This window comes from Ambystoma mexicanum, chromosome 8 (assembly GCF_040938575.1).
Source record: "Ambystoma mexicanum isolate Mex_15411 chromosome 8, UKY_AmexF1_1, whole genome shotgun sequence".
In the NCBI taxonomy this organism is placed as follows: Eukaryota; Metazoa; Chordata; class Amphibia; order Caudata; family Ambystomatidae; genus Ambystoma; species Ambystoma mexicanum.
The window spans coordinates 749,246,252-749,267,348 of NC_090929.1; the positions used below are offsets into that span (position 1 = coordinate 749,246,252).

The 21,097-nt window shown below is 46.2% G+C and overlaps 1 protein-coding gene across 3 annotated transcripts in view; it reads right to left on the minus strand.

The window, feature by feature from the left end:
• Positions 1-21,097, minus strand: part of PIK3AP1 (phosphoinositide-3-kinase adaptor protein 1) — a 1,287,206-nt gene that overhangs the window by 286,869 nt on the left and 979,240 nt on the right. For all 3 annotated transcript variants that reach the window (XR_011268600.1, XM_069610572.1, XM_069610573.1), the window contains exon 12: positions 8,695-8,900. Coding sequence is in view for 2 of the 3 variants with exons in the window: in XM_069610572.1 (XP_069466673.1) it covers positions 8,695-8,900 (206 nt within the window). In the remaining variant the exon portion in view is untranslated. The remainder of the gene's footprint in view (positions 1-8,694; positions 8,901-21,097) is intronic.

Here is a 21,097-nt window from a genome sequence, read left to right on the forward strand (position 1 = left end):
TCTTGGGGGAGCGCCGGGCGTTGGTCTGCCTGTGGGCATTCGATGTGCCCACACGATAGAAAATAATTTTCCAGGAAGAGCTCCATGCACGGTCCTTCGGCTTTCTCAGGGATACCAAGGATCCAAATATTATTCCGCCTGGATCTTCCCTCCCCCTCCTCGATTCTGGCCTCCAGGATCTTGAGCTTGGCTGAGACTCCTTGGAGTTGGTGTTGCATGTTGTGTAGCCCATCTTCCGTATTAGAAATACGCTCTTCCGCTTCCCCAGTGCGCGCTGACAGCTTCTGTAGGTCGTGTCGGAGGAGGGACACATCCAGGCTAATTCCGTCATTCTTTTGCTCCATGGATGAGCGGGAGTCCGCTATAGCTGCCATGACGTCCCTTAGGGAGAATGCAGGCGCGATGTCTGCCTCCCCAGAAGGTGACGGATGGTGTTCGGGGGACTGCGGTGGGGGGATCGTATATTGGTCGATACGATTCTGCATGGTGGGTCTCCTAGTTTTGTCCTTCCCCATGCTTACTGTCGGACACAACGGGCGCGTTCCTGTTCCTTAAGTACTGACCTGCTGTTCAAGAGGTATCATTACACAGACCTGTTGCACAGATCAATCTTCACCTGTTAGGGACTCCTCTGCACAGTTGCTGTCTCTGATGCTGCTTGGTTAATGTTGTTGTATCTCTGTGCGGGTGGGGAGGATAGTAAATCAGCACCTTCCTTATGGCAGGCTGTCAGGCGATGATAAACCGGGTGTTAAACCTGTGTGTGCGGTTGTGTTGCCCTGACCGCTTCGGAATACAGGTGTGGATGGACTGCACCAGGGTATGCACCAGGGTACTACACCAGTCGCAATCTAGGCGCTTTTGTTCCCCTTCACTTCCTGCCCCCACCAGCCAACTCTGGACAGCGGTGGAGCACTCCAGCAGTTCTTAAGAGCTACCACAAAATCCCACTGGTCCTTTGCCCCTTTTAACCGTTGGAGGCAATGTTGCTGTAGGAGAGGGGTGGGAATCCCTCTATGGATTGTGCACACAGCTGCCCCCCGGCCCGCTCCTGCCCTCCGATGGTCTCCTAGTGCTGGTGTGGTCGTCTTGGGAGGGGGGGCCCCCACGGGCCTAGATGCCGCCGCGTCTCCACGTTTCTTTGGTGGCTCAGAACCTCAATGATGCAGAGTTGTTACAGTTAGCTTGTGTTATTCGAGCACAGAGATCTGCCAGGTCGGTCGAAGTACCCAGGTCCTGGAGCTTTCGCTCCGTGTGATCTCTTTTACCCGTTTCCGCCGGGAGAATTGTGCAGCAGCTCGCTCCAGCATGGCACCCCACCGCGCGGCGGACCCACCGGGCTGGTTGAAGGCTAGGTCTCGGGGTCTCCAGGCGTGCGTGAGCGGGGAGTCTCGCTCCACGTATGATGCGTCCACCGGCAGGGGAACAGTTGCGATGCACCCCGTGCCGGGGCCGCAGCTGCAGGCACTCACCGGCGGCACAGTCTCCGCTGCTCACAGGTCACCGTGGCAGTGTTCGGATGGGTCTCTCCTGTTTCCTGGCCTCCGGGCAGGACCGCTCCAACCAGCGGTTCCACTAGTCCGGGAACCTGCGGGTCCTCGCCTCTGCTGCCCGCCCTCACAGTCCCTCGGTCACGGCGATTCGGATCTTCGTCTCTGATGCAGGCTGTTGGACGCCGCGAGGTACCGCGGTGCTCCCGTAGAGGTTGCAGGCTGTCACGGTCCGTCATGGTCCGGGTCACTCCAACCCGTACTTAGAATGCGCCCAATGCTCCGGCGGCCATCTTGGTTGCCTGTCGATGGCGTCGGCTCCACCTTCCCCCGCTCCTACAGCTGCACCCCAGGCGCTTTATGGGCTGATTTTAATCACTGCTGTGCTCCAGGTCGTCTCGCACCAGAGGGTGCACCTTGGGGGTCAACAGGTACCATAAAGTGGGCAGTTAGATCAGGATGTCAGGCTGCGGCAGCTGGAGCTCCGATGGCACACGTCTACTCCATTGCACCGTTGGCCACGCCCCCCTGCACATGCATGTATTGAGTGCATGTCCCTACTGACACACACACTCGCACTATGATCCACAACATGTACAACCACCCTTCCATGTCCACATGTACACTCAGTTTGCCTTCTGGGGCCCACTGTGTCCCTGCAGCACATGATCTATGACCATTTGTGGATCCTGTACATGCGTAATTTGCTTTTTGATGTAGTTTGTCGTTTTGATGTGATGCTCTGGGTGTGCGTGACACACAATGGCTGGTCACTATGTTGTGTGCTGAGCAGTGTGTTGCAGGAGATGGACGCAGCACACGGAATCTGCAGTGTTGATTTTGCAATGCACAATGTGCATGTAAACAGGCATTCATTGTTATGTTACAACTACAACTGTTGGAATGCATTTGGGTATGACGTATTTTGGGTGGGAGGTTGTTGGTCAGTCATTTCATCTGATTCCATGTCAGGCATCATTGTCTGATGCCACTTTACATTTTTCACAAGTCAATGTGTACCTTATGGGTACTATGTTGGTGTTTTGCTATTGCTTGCCATGTCATGTTGTGGTTTGGGAGGGCTTGGGTGACATACCAGTGATAGTCATGGCCTGTTTTGCAGGTCTGTGTGATTCACACCTTGCATGTGTGCCTTTTGGTCACACAGGATTGCTTATGTTTAAGTAGCTAGGGATGCACACAATGTGGCACTTCCGTGGCAACATTCTCAGGGTGGTAAGGTTGTGACAGTTGACTGCCTCTTTGTCATCATCGATTGTCACCTGGTATGTGCAGGCCTTTGTGCACTCCGCAGGGGTGGGAGTTTAGGTGAAAAATGTGGTCACAAGCTGGGTCTGGGCTGCCTCGCCACGTGCCCTATCCCCGTCCATGGGCAGCGCCTGTGCCTGTGGTTGGGGTTATGGGGGCACCACCAAGTCCACCGGTACGCCCTGCCGTGTTGCAACATTGTGCAGGACACATGCTGCCACAATGATCCTGCACACTACTGGGGGTGCATAGAGTAGCTGCCCGGCAGAGCGGTCAAGGCAGCGGAAGCGTGACTTGAGCACTCTGAATGTGCGCTTCACTATGGCCCTGGTTGTAATATGGGCCGCGTTGTATCTTACCTGGGGTGGTGTGATGGGGTTCCGGATTGGCGTCGTCATGTGGTTGCTCAGAGGATAGGCACTGTCCCCTGGAGAGGTGATAATGGCTGTGATTATTGGGGTTTGTGTATTTGTGTGTGTGTGACATGCATGTGCACAGGCATTTGTACTCACCTAGGAGCCATGTGTCACCATGCTGCCCAGTTTCCAGGGCCCGGCTCAGGGCGGACATTCTGTATTTGAAACTGTCATGGGTGGAGCCAGGGTAGTTTGCATAGACAGAGGTGATAATTCCATTTGCATCGCATACCACCTGTACGTTGATGGAATGCCAGTGCTTGCGGTTTCGGTAGATGTGCTCAGTGGCCCTAGGTGGACGTAGGCCCACATGGGTGCAATCTATGGCACCAAGCACTTTGGGGAAGTGTGCCACCCTGTAAAAGTCCTGGACAACGGCCTGCCTTTCTGCAGGTGTTCTGGGCATGTATATGTGCCTGCGGACTGAGGGGCGCGCTGTCATGATTGCCAAGACCTGGTGTAGGCAGCGTGACTGCGTGGCCTGTGAGACCCCTCCCCCCCACTATGGCAGTAGTCCGCTGAAATGACCCAGTGGCCAAAAAATGCAGGACATTGAGCACCTTCTCCAAGGGGCTCAATGCTTGGGAGCAGAGGGTGGGGGATGTAAGGTCATCTTCCCACTCCCTGACCAGGTCTTGGATGATACGATGTGGAGACCTATACCTGCCGTAGACTTGGTCGTCAGGCATCCCAAAAAGGCTTGTCCGGGGTGAAAAAATGCAGGCACTGGCTATTCTCCTCCTCCTGCGGTGTCCCACGATCAGTGCTGCGACAAATGGGGCATTCATCGTAGCTGTATATACGCGTTTATTGTTTGGGCGCACTTTTATACTGTGCGCAGGGACGCTTCCGCCTGCCTTCGTGTGGCGGACGCGTTGACGCCTATGCGCGTCTTTTGCCGTGCGTGGGTTTCCCGTATTCGAATCCATGAATACGAGTGTTCGCGTGCGTGTGGGCGTTCCGTGTAGTTCCCTGCAGTACTTCCCCAGTTACGCCTTCTTTTTCACGTGTTGTTCCCCATTCCGCGTGTTACGCCCCGTGTCCCGCCCCCTTTTTGGTGTGTGCGCGGACGTTGTGCGCTTTCCCTGTGCGCGTCGCGCACGGCGTTCGGGATGTTGCTATGACGTGTGCGCCCGTGTGCGCCACGCACGGGTTTGGCGCACGTTTCGGGACAAACACATGCAGGGACTTCCATGAATCGCACGCGTGCGCGTGCGCTTCATTTTGCACGCTAGCGCCGGCTTGCGCCACTTTTTTCGGCGCACGTTTGTTCCATGAATCGGCCCCTAAGTCTTCTGGGGATTGTAGTTCTAAGACTGCTGATTAGAAATAGCCATGGAATGAGAACTGCCGCAAGGTGGATTATGCAATATGTAGTTTCTGAAAATAAACAAGGAAGTACCAAACTCTTGCAAACGGAATGTAAAGACAAAACTATGAGAAGTTGTTGTCCAGGGAGGATAATGGTGATCAATGCGTCCCAAATAGCCCACAATGGGTTTCAATTGGTGCTCCAGTGACACAGTCGAGACACATGGTTTTAATCGTTTAGGAACTAAAATATGAGCATCATCTATTAACAACACTAATGCAAACATGTAATAATCCCGTTTCTAAGGCACACACTGTCCATTCACCGTCAGGACCCTAGAAATGCTCCCATACACCAAGACGCATCTGTGAGCCTAATAAAAGGGTCGACTTTAAAAATCTCTTGGTTGTGCACAGACGCATTAACATGGAACAAGAGAAACGATCGACCCTTCTAGGCAAGCCTGGCTACCTTTCTTCCATTGCTATGGGGATATACATTAGCAATTAGACACAACCACTCTTTCTGCTGCCTCATGTTACAAGGGGCTTTTGATACATGAGGCTTATTGTCAGTGTGTGTGAGACTCAATATGTCGTACTCTAATTTCAGAATAGTAAAGGACAGTGTTGTGTGGTGTGCACTTATTGTATACTTATCTATTAATGAAAGATACTACCAGTCTCACACCGGAAGAAGTAAAGAAAGTGTTAGGAAAAGAAACGTCTTCATAAGGCATCTTCATCAATTACACCCAACAAATGGAGCATGCCAGAATAGAAGGAGAGTAAGGAAGTCAGAGTCCCTGAGAGCCTAACGTGACTACATGTAGAAGTATAGATGTGTAGCTCTCATGTATGGGGATATTTTCCATCAAGGGGTTCCGATTGAAATGCCACTTGGCACTCCAAGGCGGAATGCAACTCCTAGTTGAAAGATTTGCATCAATAATGTGTTATGTTGTCTATGGACAACCCACGGTCCCTCTTCCAGCATGCACACAATCCTTTTCCTTATGGGCCATTATCACAGCACAGGGTCTAGAGTGGAGGCATAAGGGGACATTATACAACATAACAATGACCACGTTCCCGCTCCCTTGCTGTAACATCCTAGCAGATGAATTCCATGATCTTATGTAATGATCCCAGAGTAGGATACAGCATTCAGAAAGGGAAATAGTTGGAAGCCATACTTAACAAGTCAATAGATTGAAACAAAATGGTGGCAAGCCTAATACTGAGAATGAACAAGCACAAAGCACCTGTTCTCTGGGATGGTTCCCACTCAAGAGGGTCTACAACAGTGTTTCAGTTCACTGCACCCACACGTGCTTGTAAGGGGGACCATCCCATTGAACAGGTCATTTGGCCGTGCTCATTCTCAGTAGAGGGGATCTCTTGTCTCTTTCGTATTTCTGTTTCTGAAAATGGCGCCAGGACACGGGAAATGTCTCATTAAAATGTTAGCTGCTGCATGGCACAGTCTGCTTTAGTGTGCCCCTTGGGACTCTGATTGAATAGCAGTTAGGGATTAGACATTCTTGTGTTGGAGTTCACTTTCAAATTTCCATTCACAAACACTATCTAACAAGTTGGGTTGCCATGCTGTTTTGCATAAATGCAGTTGTTTAAAATGTTATCTTATTTTCAAATGCCTTGCCAAGACAGATGCCCAATTGTGTAAACGACCCAGTATCATCACAGATTTGATCCGCTTCAGCACTGTCAGATCTTAGGGAAGGATGCTGTATGGCGTTGACTGTTGCATAAATGGGGAAACTGCAATGTGAATACCAAGGCAAATTCATGTGCTTCGACTTAATGTGACGTGAAAAAGTATGACAAGTGCAATTAAAGGGAAAATTCATATTGGGAAATGTTTTACAAAATCCTAAATTGCAACAAAATAATGTTTTGTTCAAATTAACATGTTTTGTTGGAATAGGGCATGTCTTGAGGGGGGTGATTCAAACTTGACACCTGGTGATCGGGACCATTAATTTTAGGAAGACAGCAACATATCACTCTTGGGGACTCAGTATGTTGCTCTGAGGATCAGGGTATCTCCATCTCTGGATCAGGGTCTGTCACTCTCAATGTCAGAAGAGCTCACCCAGTGGGTCATAACATGCACCTCTGAGTGTGTGACATTCCCCTGTATAATCAGTGGTTCATTGTGAAAGACTGGGAACTCCTGGGTAACACATTGTGGTCTGCAGCACTTGGCTCTCTAGATGTTTTGGACTGCAACTCCCAACAGCTCTAGCCAGCATAGTCAATGGGGAGATATCCTGGGCGACAGGTTGCAGACCCCTGCTCTAGGGGTAGATAGGACATATAACTCTATGGGTTAACACTTCACTTTGTGTATATCACTTTGACTCATCAGGGAATGGGGCCTTCTTCAATGTACCTCTTACATCACGTGGCTCAAGGGCTGCTAGTTGCAGTGCAGAGTAATAAGGATCCCAGGAAGCAGCAAGTGCACCCTAACTAAATGAAGGAACACGGCTCGATGTGGAAGAAGGAAAATGCTTCAGTCATAAAATGTTCTCTAGACATAGGTAGAAAATGACACTATGGGTAAATGTGTCACTCCCTTATGTCACTTTGAGGGAAAGTACTTCTAACTTGGCGTAGAGTAGGTGCATCCTCCCGCTACATCTGACCTGAGGAGGATCAAGGGCAGCTCGTTCCACTGCAAAGTAACACAAATCTTTACACTTGTTGTATACGGTTGGTTTCATAATGGTATGAATGCAATAGACTACTTACTACCTCATGACTGATGCCTAGAAATATTGATTTATTTCAGAGTATGGCCTGTTATTTTTCAATCATATTCTTAGTATGCAAATGATGCATGACTTGCTTCTCACTTTAAATTCTGTTATGGGATGATTCCGTGTTTAAAGCTCATTTAAAGGTAATAAATAAAGTTGATTAAAAAAAGGGACACAGAGGTGTTGCTCTGAAAAATAATGTACATGGCTCATGGTCCCCACTCACAGACACAAAGTATGGCGTGGTGACAGGGAATCGGGAGCAGAATGAGAAGACACTAGAGTATCAGATGTCTAGTGTGGCAGACTGAGGGGGCAGTTGAAAAGTCAGAGGAGCAGGGCAAGAGTCTTGAGACAGGACACGCGTCAGCTATTAATCAGACTGTGGCAGAGAGGCTGGGCTAGCCACAGTGATCCAGAGGGGAGAAAAGGTGGTCCAGAATTCTAAAACAGAAAAATAGGCTCGACCAGAGGGTCAGGGCCAGTGATAAAGTCATAACTACATTCCAAAAGGTGGGGTAAATCCGACGAGCCTTGTCTCAACACACTATGTGATGTACATTTCTCTCCTTCGTAAAAAGCGGAGATGGGATCAGCACAAAGTCTTCCATGATAGACGTCTTTTTAGTATGCCTCCTACTAATGCTATGCATAAAAAACACACACAATCTGGAATAAGCATTAAAACAAGTATTGTAATCCAGAAGAACTACGTACCAGTGGGTGAGGTAAATCTTCTGTGCTATACCATAAAACGTTCTGTGTTGTAAATGTCTATCCATTCCAAAAGCAGAAATGACAACAGTACTAACATAGTAAAAACACTTTTATGATGGAAGCCTTTTTTTCTGTGCTTAAAACTAATGCCATGGGTAAAAACACACAACCCCAAAAACTAAGGAACACAAAAGGAAACAGATTGTGTTGTATTACAAAAGTAAAACAATGCATCAATGCACTAAGCAGCAGATAAACAAAACATGCTTTTGAAAGCAGCATTCACAAATCTTTAGCCACCATAGATAGCTGTCAACTCCTATTTAATGGCTGCCGCAATAAGAGCTCTAAACAGGAAGTCTATTCCACATCATGGAGAAGCTTCCTGGCACACGTGCCCTCTCTAATATGTATCACTCTGGCAGAGAGCTAAAGTTGCCTCTAGTTAGATTTAAAAAGGAATCATGATGTGACTTAATTACCAGTAGATAAAACTTACTAAACAAATTGCTCAATTGTTAACAATATGCAAGAATTTTTTATCCGGCATACTGATAATGTCTAGAGATACTTCATTTTAACCTCTTTCATAAAATACAATTTTGCATTGACTAGATTGAGGCGCAAATGTTCCATTAGCATTAACAGACTTAATGTATATAAGATGTAGGGTATTTATCAGGAGCATAAAACAGTGAGTATTACCTGTTGATATTTAAACGATTCAGATCTTCTCTTCTGGTTCAAATGCCACTCTTTAAACTTGAGAACAGCCTCGTCCACACTGATCATTCCTGACTTCACTTGTTCTTGTAAAGTAATTAACTGCCTCTGGCCAGGGGTTTTCATTCCGGCAAATGGATCATAGGTGCTTGAAGAGGATCTGTCTTCTCTAGATATACTGCCCACTTCTTCATGTCAATAAAAGTGATACAAAAGTGATTATTTACTTTATAAAAATCTCCAACATTATTCCCAAAACATGTAAAATCACATCATTCACGCATGTGCTTTCTGGGTTTTAAAATAAATGCAGCATAGAATAAGGAGTAAGTTACTTACCTGTAACTCCATTCTCGAGTAATGGTACTTTTCATAGATTCACATGCACTGAAAATTCAGGCTGGGAATCCTTGGTTAAAGTTTTCCTTCAATACCATGTCAAAGCAAATAAACAGTCACTTCTGCAGCCCTATTACGTTGTGTTGGTCCATTTCTTATCAGCCAATGGGGCATTTAGTACAGCTGAGGTCATGTTCAGATTCTAACTGCCATTAGTGACTTCAATAAGTGATGCCTCCAGTAGGAATGGCAAGCAGGTTGCATGTGACTCTAGGAAAGATACCAATGCTCGAGATATGAAGTTACAGGTTAGTAACTAACTCCTTCTCTAGCATTGGATCTTTCATAGATTAACATGTTTAAATACATTTGAACACGTACAGAAAATGATACTCTAGTGTGAAACGATACTTGAAACAAATAATGTATATATGGTGTTGAAAGATTGTTTTTATCCGTAGATTTTGTTAGCAAAAATGTACAAGGATTCATATTTCCCGATATATAGGTTTGCAAGGCTGGGGCTTCTAAGAATCCCTTTCATGAACATATCCACCATTGGCGTAGATCCATAGATGATATTTAGTTCATCTGGAAGGGGTCAGAACATGATCTCCATGATTATGTTACTTGGATTAACGCCTTCAATTCTAATTTGGTGTTTGCGTCAACATGCAATACATTTGAACTACCTTTCTTTGATTTGATGCTTAAACTCGATTTCCGGAAAGATGATCACATCCCTTTACAGAAAATCCAGTTCTGGCGATGCCCAGAGGTTTGTTCGGGCAGCGTGCAAAGGAGCTCCTTCTCCTTGTGCTACCTTCATGCTCTTTGTCACCTCCGTGCACCAAGTCTCCTGATGCACTCTCCTGTACGCTGGGTTTGTGTCTCCCAGATTCCTCATCAGAAGATGGCTCTCTCCATGTTGGTTTCCCTCTGCTGTCTTGTATTTCCCATGACCAATCCAATGCAGTGACAGACTAGAGCATTCACTCCGTTCACTCCGGTTCTCTGGAGTGATCTTCATACTCCTGGTCATCTTCTTCAAAGTACTTGTAGTGGAGTTATAAGGGAAACAGTTGGTATGGTCAGGGCCATTAGCCAGGTCTATCATACCAGGTTGGTTGACCGCACAATAGAGCGACACTAGCACTGACTGGGAATAGGGAAGGAGAGTTTGGCCTGGGGAAGGCGGGAGGGTCTAACAAAGCAGACGTATACCGCTTTCTCTGGGAAGAGACGTCCCTAACCCCCTAAAAGGGCCATCTCTCCCATGTGATCCTCTCCTAGTGCACAACCCCTAGGTGGATTTATGTACTGTGGACGCACTGTCCTGACTCCATGGGAAAGGTCCCACCCTAGGGGAGAAGGGACAAGATCCACATCCACAGATTAATCACATACCTTTCCCCTAATACTTCTGCCTTTCCCATCAGGGCTTTCCCTTGTGTTTGTGGCTTTCCCTTCTAAGATTGAACCCAGGGTTTCTTGTTTCTCGCTGAACGATTCTTTGTCTCTACTTTGGTTGTAACCAGCCCCTAGGGCTTTCATCTTAAGATTTTATTGGTATTTATTGGGTATTTATAATGCGCCTATCCAGAAGATCTTTTAGGGCCACATGGGACAGCCATCTACCAAACTGGCGCACCATGTCGCCTATGACCAGTTGAGTGGATAGATCTGAAATCACTGCTGCTCTTATCCACAGCTCTTCTCCTAGGATGTTGACAAGGAAATTAGCTTGTGGGTAGACCTCTGTATGGCCATGTACACAGCAGACATCCTTCTCTTGGGATTTCTTACACCAAATTGGTAAATATTTAGGATGTACTGCACAACCTTTACTCCTGCTATCTTGGTTGGCCCAAAGGTTTTTCTTCTCAATGGTAGCAGGGATCCTATAGATGGTGTGGTTGACGCCTGTATCAAGGAAGTTAGTGTTGTTTTTGCCCCTTTTATTTGTCTTTATACCTTTTATAACTACTGTATTTCCCTTCTCGTCAGGGTCTTTATCTATGGGGAATGGCTGAGCAAACAAGACTGACATAATTGGAGAATTAAGTTCATGTTTTCCTTGTTTTTGGACTCCCTTGGTGTCCCCTTTCTCAGGTGACAGCAAAAGAGTTAAGAGGTTTAAGGGTCAATGCCTAGTTGGATTGCCCTTTACTCCACAAGAATAACACGGTTGTGCTTGTGTAACGGGAAGAGAGGGTTGGAGATATGGATAACTCTCTTCCTGGTCCTCTTCTACTTCTCTCTCTAGGGGATATCGGTATCCTCTTTTGTCCGCGCTTGGTCTACCTGGAAGTTAGTTTGGTAGGTGGTTAAGGAACAGCGGAATTCAGAATCTTCCAGGCTACCCTCTTGGAGAGAAGGATCTGAAACTTCTGCCCTTAACCAAGATATGGTTAGGTGTACCCCTGATAGATTGGTAAAGGTCAACTGGGAATTTAACTCCCCTTGTTGTGTGGGTTATTAACTATCTCCCAACAACCTATGATATTCTTAGGTTTACTTCCTCCTCCCTTTCCAGTCAGCTTCCCAGGAATCTTGGGGTTGTCTGTTTGAAAAGACCAATCACAGACTTGATCGCCGCTGTTTCCCCCGAGGGAGAAACAACACGGAATTAAGTGTTTTGGAATATCGGCAGGGATATTTCCTCCAACGGCTCAGATGTTTCAAAGCTTTCAGGGTTGGAAATGGTGTTCTCACTGCTCCCCCGAATTCTAAAATACCAGTCACCTTGGAAGGATGGTGTAGAAACTGTATGGTCATGGTGTCCTGTCTCCTCTTGAAAGGGGATCTCCCTAGATTTTAGGGAATTGGGAGGGCCATACTTTCGAATGAGGTCTTACTCTCTGCCACTAATTCCGTGGAACAAAAACACATTTCCTGGTATCCTCTCCCCACTGGGAGGTGTCTTTGGGTTACCGCCATCTCTCCTATTTTTCTGGTGGTAAGGAGGTTCTCATAGGATAGGGTCTCATATATCTGGTTTCCCACCAACTTGCCCTTTTTAACCTGAACTGGATTGTATGTGAGATTCAGGAGAATAAACTTCATCTCGCATCCTACAGGTTAGGAGGGGTTCTTACATGGCCTGTTGCCTTGGGGGCATTATATATATACAACTGAGTTGGTGGAGCTCTCTAAAACCTGAGTGCTAAGGATATGACAATGTTGTCACTACTGCGAACCCGATACTCGTGGGAAAAAAAAAGATTATAAGTGTTCTCCGGCACATTCTTCGTAACGGGAAAAATGGCTTGTGGAGTCAAGGTGGAAAACCTGACTCCCATTCATTGGCAGGGGTGGCAACTGTGCTCTCGGTTTCACCCTATATGACTTAGCCCATTGGTGGAAAAGATGGCATGTGCCAACCTTTTCCCTGATGTATAAGTTGTGGGACTAGAATTAATCCTGGTCAATTTAGAACGTTTCGGGTGCCCCATTTTGTGTCAACCAGGTGAGATCCTACTCCTCACACCATATATAAGGCTGAGACTAACTAATGCTGGATACTGCTGTGTGACTCCACGGACCCCTCTGGAGACTGCTACCTGCATTTGGCATTTTACATCCCATCTAGGCAGCACTGTGAGTGCTCGGCTCTTGCTGCATCTACCGAGGTGGAGCCGCTGACGATCACGTGACACTGTCACGTGACACTGCTGGGAGGTTCAAATTTCCTGCACAGCCGCCTGTACGGCGCTGAGACTAACAAATGCTGGATACTGCTGTGTGACTCCACGGACCCCTCTGGAGACTGCTATCTGCATTTGGCATTTTGCATCCCCTCTAAGCAACACTGTGAGCGCTCAGCTCTTGCTGCATCTACCGAGGCAGAGCCGCTGATGAACATGTGATGCTGTCATGTGACACTGCTAGGAGGTTCAAATTTCCTGCACAGTCGCCCTTGCGGCGTAAGCCCTGGTGGAATAAGGGCTGGTGCTGTTTGGCTGTTCGGCGTGGATGGCTGCCGGATGATGGGACACAGTAAGTTGGGGCTTTCTGCAGCCAGGATATATTGACACTTCTATTTATCCTACAGGGCACGTTCACTGCGCATATGCGTATTTGAGAGAAAGAAAAGACGTAGACTGGTGAATTTCTATTGACTCTGAGCTCCCATACTCTGTACTCCCTTGTGCTCAGCAAGAACATCTTCCTACCATTTTTCTTCTATACCAGAGACTATGGGACTTGATGTTTTCATTTTGACGAGCTCTTTGATCTGGCTTTGCATGACTCCATGCTAAAGAATGGGCGCATGGACTAATCTTGGGATTGTCTTCTTCTTTTGCCAAAATAACCAGCCCAGAGACTGCAGGGCTCTTGTTCCACTCTCTTTTCCTATGAGTCCTTTGATCTGGTGTTCTGGTCCATTTTCCTTCTATATTGACAGCTCTAAAGTTAATTCCATCCTACTAACATGAGGTCTGGCCTACGAAGCCAAAAAGGATCCTCAATGTACCTGGATGCTATCATGCCGGATCCGGTTGTAAGTAGCCACCCACCTCCTGCTGGGGCTAAGTGCTGGTCACCCTCCATTGCCCAATTAACATCCTCAACTTCTCTCTGTGCTCCGACACTGCCTTCTCAAATTCCTTTTGAACTCATTCATCCATGACCAACCAGGTCTATTTTGGCGGTAACAACAATATTACCGATATTAGTATTATTGAATGCGCAGACAAAGCTATGGACGTGCCCGCTGCTGGTGAAACCCCTTCAAGCCCGACCCCACAGATCAGGGGTGGTTTTAGCCAAAATACTCCAACTGCCCTAACGAACATCATTGAAGGAACAGACGCAAACAAAGTAAATTCCATGGTGGATGTCAGTTCTTGGGACGATAATCAGAGGCATGAGAAATCGCCAAGATTGCATCACATCCTTAAAGACCTGGATGAACGCATTCGCCTCACTCATCCGACAGTTTCTGCTTTGAATGCAGTGCTCAGCTCATTTGTTGACTTGTACGACAACATTTGGGTGGAACTAAAGAACTCTCAAAGACTAATAAATGAAATCAACTCTAAAATTGACTGTATTGGCACTGAAATCATTGTAGAATTAACCAACAAAGTGGATTGGATTGGAACTGAATTATCCCAGAAATTAACTGCAGGTCCAGTTACTAGGCTCATATGGTGGACCAACCTCCTCTATGGCCTCGCAGACACTTCCTTCAAGAACTGAGATAATAGAAATCTCGGACAATGTGGCCACCTTGGAAGTTCCTACTACGGCTTTAATACTGATGCCACATAATGTAGAAGGCTCTGATTGCCCTATTATAAGGGCTATTCCTTCTCCTTCATCAGTCAATTTTTCACAGAATTCCTCAAATTGAATCCTATTGCTGGCCAAGGTCCAACTGCTGTTGGTGCCTCCACCCAGGATAGAATTCCCAAGATCGGCACCTCCAAAAAAAATCCAGCACTACGCAAACCGCGATCTATCAAGTGGAAAATGGCTACAAAACGCTCTAACTTACTGTTTGCCAAAACTCATGCACTCTCTCTATTCAAACCAAATTTAGGGCCTCCCTCTGAGGGGCTGGGTAATCCCGCAGCCATCGCTTTGAAACCCAAATTGGTCGACTCCACTGCTCAAACTGCCATTCTTACTTCGGTCAATGAGCATATTCCTTGCATTCCACTAATATGCAATTCAGACAATCCTTTGGTGATCTTGAAGAATGCTGGAGCAGATGTCCTTCACACTTCCCCGAATACATCGCTGCCATCCACCTCGGCTCTGCATTGTGGATGTGGCCCTGGTAAAACCAGGACCTTTGAAGAAGTCTTTGCACCACTCCCTGTGGATCAGCCCAAAAGCTCCACAAATGCTCAACGACCTGCCGATGTAAAGCCTGGTCGACCATTTCAGCTCCCAATCTGGGGCCCCCCTCAGGCTATCTCTGCTGCGAATAATCAACCTATTCACTCCCTGATCCCTGTTCCTCCTCTGGACTTGGAGATGGGGTGGGGGAAGTTCCAGGCAGACAATATTCCTCCAGTTTCTTTGTACCCATCTATCTCGGCAGGCATAAGAGACTTGGTGGATCAGCTCCATAAACCATCTCCTTGGCTCCCGCAACTTGATACTCCTAACCTACAAGGTGCAAATTTAAAAGGTCCCCAAAGTCAACTTTTGGACACTATACAGGGACAACACCGCAACAATACCTCCAACAAGAAACCGCTGCACTTGATTAAAATACTGAGTCGGTTGGAGCTGGAAGTACCAATTTGCCTAAACAGATGCAATGTCCGCACCATCTTCGCAGAAATACCTACCCTTTCCTTAATTTCTTCTAAGGACATTGTCAGGGTGGCCTTCCCTGATCGAGAGTCTCGAGATGTTAGTTTGCTTCTTCTTTCTTCTCCTCTAGTTAAGGAACTTATCCTTACCCAAATCTGTCCCCTAAGGGATCTGGGTTTCGAGGTGGAATCTAGACTGTCTTGGGAAATGGAGCCCCAGGTGCCTTCTACTGCCCAGTTAAACTCTAAACCCTCTGCGGCACATCTGCGTGGTCCTCAAGGAAAGACAGATGCAAAGAATTTATCAAAACAACAGGACTCAGATGTTGACTGGGCTACCATCATCTCGACCCTGGGGCAAAAACTTGTGCCCTAGCCAGTCCAATTCCAGGACTGATCCAATTGGCACCTTGGACCTATGTCTCAAATCGTGGAACTCGAGAGGCAATTCTCATTTATTTACCAATCTGGACTGCCTGTTGCTGTTGAGAGATGGTAACATTGTCTGTTTACAAGAGACCTGGATGACTTTGACCCCATACCTAGATGGCTACCAAATTTTTGATCAGCTTGCCAGGCAGAACGTGGGGGGGAAGACCATCGGGGGGCCTGCTAGTTGTGGTTGACAACTGCATAGGTCTTAAGGGTATTGCTCCCCTGGCCCTTCCATTTGGGGCACTGGGTGTCGATCTTTCATCTAGTAATGGTGACCTGAAGTTACTAATTGTGAACATCTATTGGCACAATGGTATGGCTGCGGATGATTCTTTTGTTGCAGCTGTCTCTCAGGTTATTCTTGATTGGTCCTCCACTAACGACTCTGGGCAGTCTTACTTGTGGGGGATTTAAATTGTGATTGTGTATTTAAGAAATCCCCATGGGAAATCTGTGACTTCAATATGGCGAATGTATGCTGTTCTAAGAAAAAACAAGCAGGCTATATATGGTATGCTGGGTTGGGTAACGTTGGCTTACAACCCCTGGTGGGCCATCTAAAATCTCAAACTGACGATACCACCTGGTACACCTGGCGGCGTGGAGACGTTACCTCCAGGCTTGATTATATCTTTGTCGATGATTACCTATGCAATAGATGTTCACGGTTTGAAATCCAAATGAATAACTGGAGCGATCATGGTATCCTAACGGCCATCTTTAAGTTAAACTATCTTCACGGGACGCTGCAAACCCAGCTTCAAGTTATACCTAACTCATCTGGCACAGCTGTCCGCTGGACTACAAAAAATATTGATACCCTTAATCTTAATCTAGGGCTAAACTCAATCAAACCACATATGATTGGAAAATGGCAACCTTTAATACTGTGGCTGTCAAGTCTCTTGTAAGAGCAGCGGTTGATGAATTGGGGAAACAATCTGCTTGTTATGTCCCCGTTGCTCGGCATACTCATTGCTACAATCCAGATTTAGCGTTGGCCAAAACTACCATGGACAAAGCCCTTGTAAGACTCAGATTATCTAATCTTGATGTGACTATACTATCTGGCCGCATTAGAAAGACCAGACAAGTGTATAAAAATCTCTGTAAAATCAGTCAAGCATCTGCTTTTACAACAGGATGCCGAATTAATGCTTCAGGTCCTCATTAAGGCGAATGTGGGTGCATTTTGGTCCATTGTTAATGGTCAAGACACTCACCCGGCTACGGCCCTATTAAATCCGATCTTGGAACAAGGCTGGCTGGACTTCTATAACAATAGATTTGCCCTTAAATCATCGCAGGGGGACAATAGCTATATAAACCATACACCTATTTGCCCTACCCTTAAATGGGAGCCCTCCATTGAGATTGACACTGTCTTGGACTTAATTAAAAAATGTAAAAGATCTAGAGCACCAGGTCCGAATGGGCTAACCAATAACACATTCAAGTCTGACCCTAATTTGTGGGCCAACCTCTTATGCCTTGAGTTTAGAGACATTCTTCAATTTGGAGTCTGCCCAAATTCATGGTCACTAGCAAACGTCATTCCGATCTTTAAATGTGGCAGTAGGTCCGATCCAAAAAACTATCGGCCTATTGCGTTGATAGACGCAGATTGTAAAATCTTCTCTGCCCTACTTCTTTCTTCTCTTAAGGATTGGGAAAAAACTGTCATCCTCTGAGCCCATTTGAAACTGGGTTTCGCAAATTACATTCCACTAATATCAACAGAATTCATTCAGGATGCTACCTGGAGTAGTGGACAGAGGAACTATTTTTGTGGCCTCTGTGGACCTCTCAGAGGCCTTTGACTGCGTGGACCGCGAAAGGCTCTGGCATAAACTAGCATTCTGCGGCCTACCAAGGCGCCTTCTAAGTCTCCTGGAGGGGATTTATAATAACACTGGTTTTAGAATACGCTTAATCCAAAAGGGGGATATGTCAGCTGTTGTTCGTACTTACTGCGGGGTCAGACAGGGGTGTGTCCTAGCCCCGTGGGTGTTCAACCAGTACGTTTCTGATGCAGCTGAATACTTACTTAAGCAGGGCTTATTAGCTCCAAGACTGGGTTCCGCTAAGATTGTATGGTTGGCTTATGTGGATCACTTTCTGCTATTTGATTCAACCAAGGTGGTGCTCCAGCGTCTTTTGGATGTCTTTGCCAACTATGCCAAGATAAATGGATTGACCATCAATCCCTCCAAAACTAAAATTCTTGCTCTATCTAAAGGACCTCCTAGGAAAACAACCAATTCTTGAAATTTGGAGGGGGCGAGGGTATCCACTTCCAACAGCTTTATCTATCTTGGCTACTATGTTGGTGCAAGTAGGGGCTCGAGAGGGCAGATGGATGTGCTCCTAAACAAAGCTAAGGCACTGGAAAATCAGATCATTAAATTTGACAGTTAATATGGTCGATTTTCGATTAAACCAGCCCTCCTCTTCTTTGAAGGGAAAATAGCCCCCTAATTGACATACGGCCTGGAGTTATGTACGGTTCTAATCGTCTCTAAACTTGATGCGATCGAAGGTGCCATTTGGAGACGAGTTCTTTCCCTACCAAACGCGGTCCCTTTGGCTGCAATACGGTATGAATTAGGTTATTTCTCTCTAAAGTTTCGTGTTCATTGGAGGATGCTCACGCTTTATGCGAAACATATGGTCCCACTACCTAACACCTTATACAAACTTGTTGGAAAGAATATTGATCATTCTGGTTTCTTAACCAATTTTCGCAACTCGTGTGAAACAATTCTTCCTAACGTTGACTCCGATTTAGAACAACTAACGACCAAAACAATGAAAACTAAAGAAATTGCTGGACTTTGATTGGTGCCTTACCATTGGCTATTTTCACTTTTATAAGCCTATGACCCATTTATCACATGAACATAAGAAAAGAGGGTCTCTTTCTCAGTTTCTCACCATCTTTCCAAATAGAATACTCACTGTTAAGACTGCGCTGGAACATTCCTCCAACCTTGGACATTAAACTGCGTAGGAAACAAATCAAGGTGGAAGAAAGTCTATGTAGATTTTGCCAGTTATTCCCTGAAACGGCTAAACACCTTGTGTTGTTCTGTACACAACTTAACACTCTAAGAGTCTACCTGCTGATCTGGTATGGCAACGTTGCATATGTATTAAAATATGCGAGAGGGATTGGCATAGTCTGGCTTCATATGTAACCTTCAATTGGATTGTCCTATCTAAACTGTATGGCCACGAATATACATAAGTTATTTTTGCCATCAGTGGCCGGATTTTGATTGCCTGTTTTTCTTCCTTGTTGACTAACTGGCCTGTTAAAAATAAGCCATTGTTTTATCTCTATATGATGATTGCTTTACGGCTGATATTTATCCTGCTGCCTTGAATATTTTTACTGTGTATGAACTTTGTGTATGTATTGTAAATGTTCTACTCATACTTTTTTGTAAAGGTTTAATAAAACCATATACAATAAAAGAAAATATATATAAGGGTGTAGAAGTAAGGCTCGGACACAAAGGTGGCATACTTTTGGTTATAAACTTGTATTAACCACCAAAAGGATTGGAGAGTAGCCTCTATATCCCTAAAGCTAAGAGGGGTTTCCCTTCCTCAAAGAAAACAAGTGTAAATGTCAGGATGTCAAATAAAGAGTCTGTTACTGTTGTGTCCCAAAACCTGCTTCTGACCCTAACACTAATAACCTAAATCAAATGTGCAAGGGTGTACTCTTCCAAAGTAAAGTGCTGATGACAGTTCTCGCCAACGGAAAAGTTCCCAATGTCTCAGGTGATCAAAACAACAAAAGAAATGTTCCCCAATGTATAACTCCAAGGATTAGGGGTTAGCTCCTTTCCGCTGGCTTCCTTCTAGTTCTACTTTAGAAGCTAACAAAAGAAATGTTCCAGAATATATTATTTGCAGGCTTAGGAGGTTATTTCCTTTCCCCTGGATTTCTTCTGCTTTGTTTTCCGTTCTCTATCTCCTTGGGTCCCAGACCTCGTATCTTCTTGGATGAACTTCACAGTAATTTTATATTTTCATATGAGTGCAAGTCCCAGACTTGCAGTTCTGTATTATACCAGCTTGGTGTACTCCCCTGCCAAGCATGGTGTTTCTTCCAATCTGTCTCTTTTGCTTTCAGGATTCCAGACCCTCTTATTCGCAAACTCTTATATGGGTGCGGGTCCCAGACTCGCAATGTGTGGTCACACTAGCTTGGTTTACTCTCATGCCAAGTGTATGCTTTCTTGTGGGCTGTCTGTTTCTCTCAGGGTGCCAGACCCTTTTAGTCTTTGGCTCTCATATGTGTGCAGGACCCAGACTCGCAATGCTCTGTTGTAATAGTTTGGTTTACTCCCCTGCCAAGCATATGCTTCCTTCAATACTGTCTCTGCTTCTGTCAGGGTCCCAGGCCCTCTTATTACCTTGCTCTTATTCGTGTACTGCAGTTGTTCCCATATTCCTCCCAAACCTCTAGCACCTCTCGGTCTACTTGCATATCTGTTCTGTGCTTTGCATCTTCCGAGCAACAGTGCTTCCCTCTGAGGCTCCAGCAGTGTTCAGGCATTCTCTGTGGTCAGCGGCATCTCTGCTGGTCAAGTTGCATTCTTGTTTCTCTTCTGGTTGGCAGTGGCTTCACCAGTCTCTTCCCCTTTCTCGGGATTGGGCTTTTCTTTCTGTTGGGTTGCCGGTTCTGGGGATGTCTGCTGGTTTGTTCGGGAGTAATCTAAATGGGTCCTCCCAAATTTTTTGTTCTCGGGGGGTCAGATATGTAAACTGGGAGGTTTATTGAAAAGAACAAGGAACAAACCAAACTGACTACCCCTCTCTCTACGGCCTGTCGATGACACAGGTGAAAGTGCAATAGAACTGTTTGGTTTGTTCGGGCAGTGGGCAAAGGAGCTCCTTCTCCTCGGACTACCTTTGCGCTCCTGGTCGCCTCTGTGCACGGCATCTCCTGCTGCGGTCCCCTGTTTGCCGGGTCAGCATCTCCAGGGTTTCCTCGTCAGAGGGTGGCTCTCTCCATGTTGGTTTCCTTCTGCTGTTTTGTATTTCCCTTGGCCAATCAAATGCAGTGAGAGACTAGACCGTTCACTTTGATTCTCTGCAGTGATCTTCAATCTCCTGGTCATCTTCTTCACAGTATTTGTAGTGGAGTTATAAGGGAAACAGTTGGTATTTTCAGGGCAGCAAGTCAGGTTTATCATACTAGGTTGGTTGACCTCACAATAGAAGACATTGCACTGACTGGGAATAGGGACAGAGAGTTTAGTTTGGGGAACGAGGGAGGGTCTAACGAAGCAGAGGTATACCGCGATCTCTGGGAAGAGTTTGCC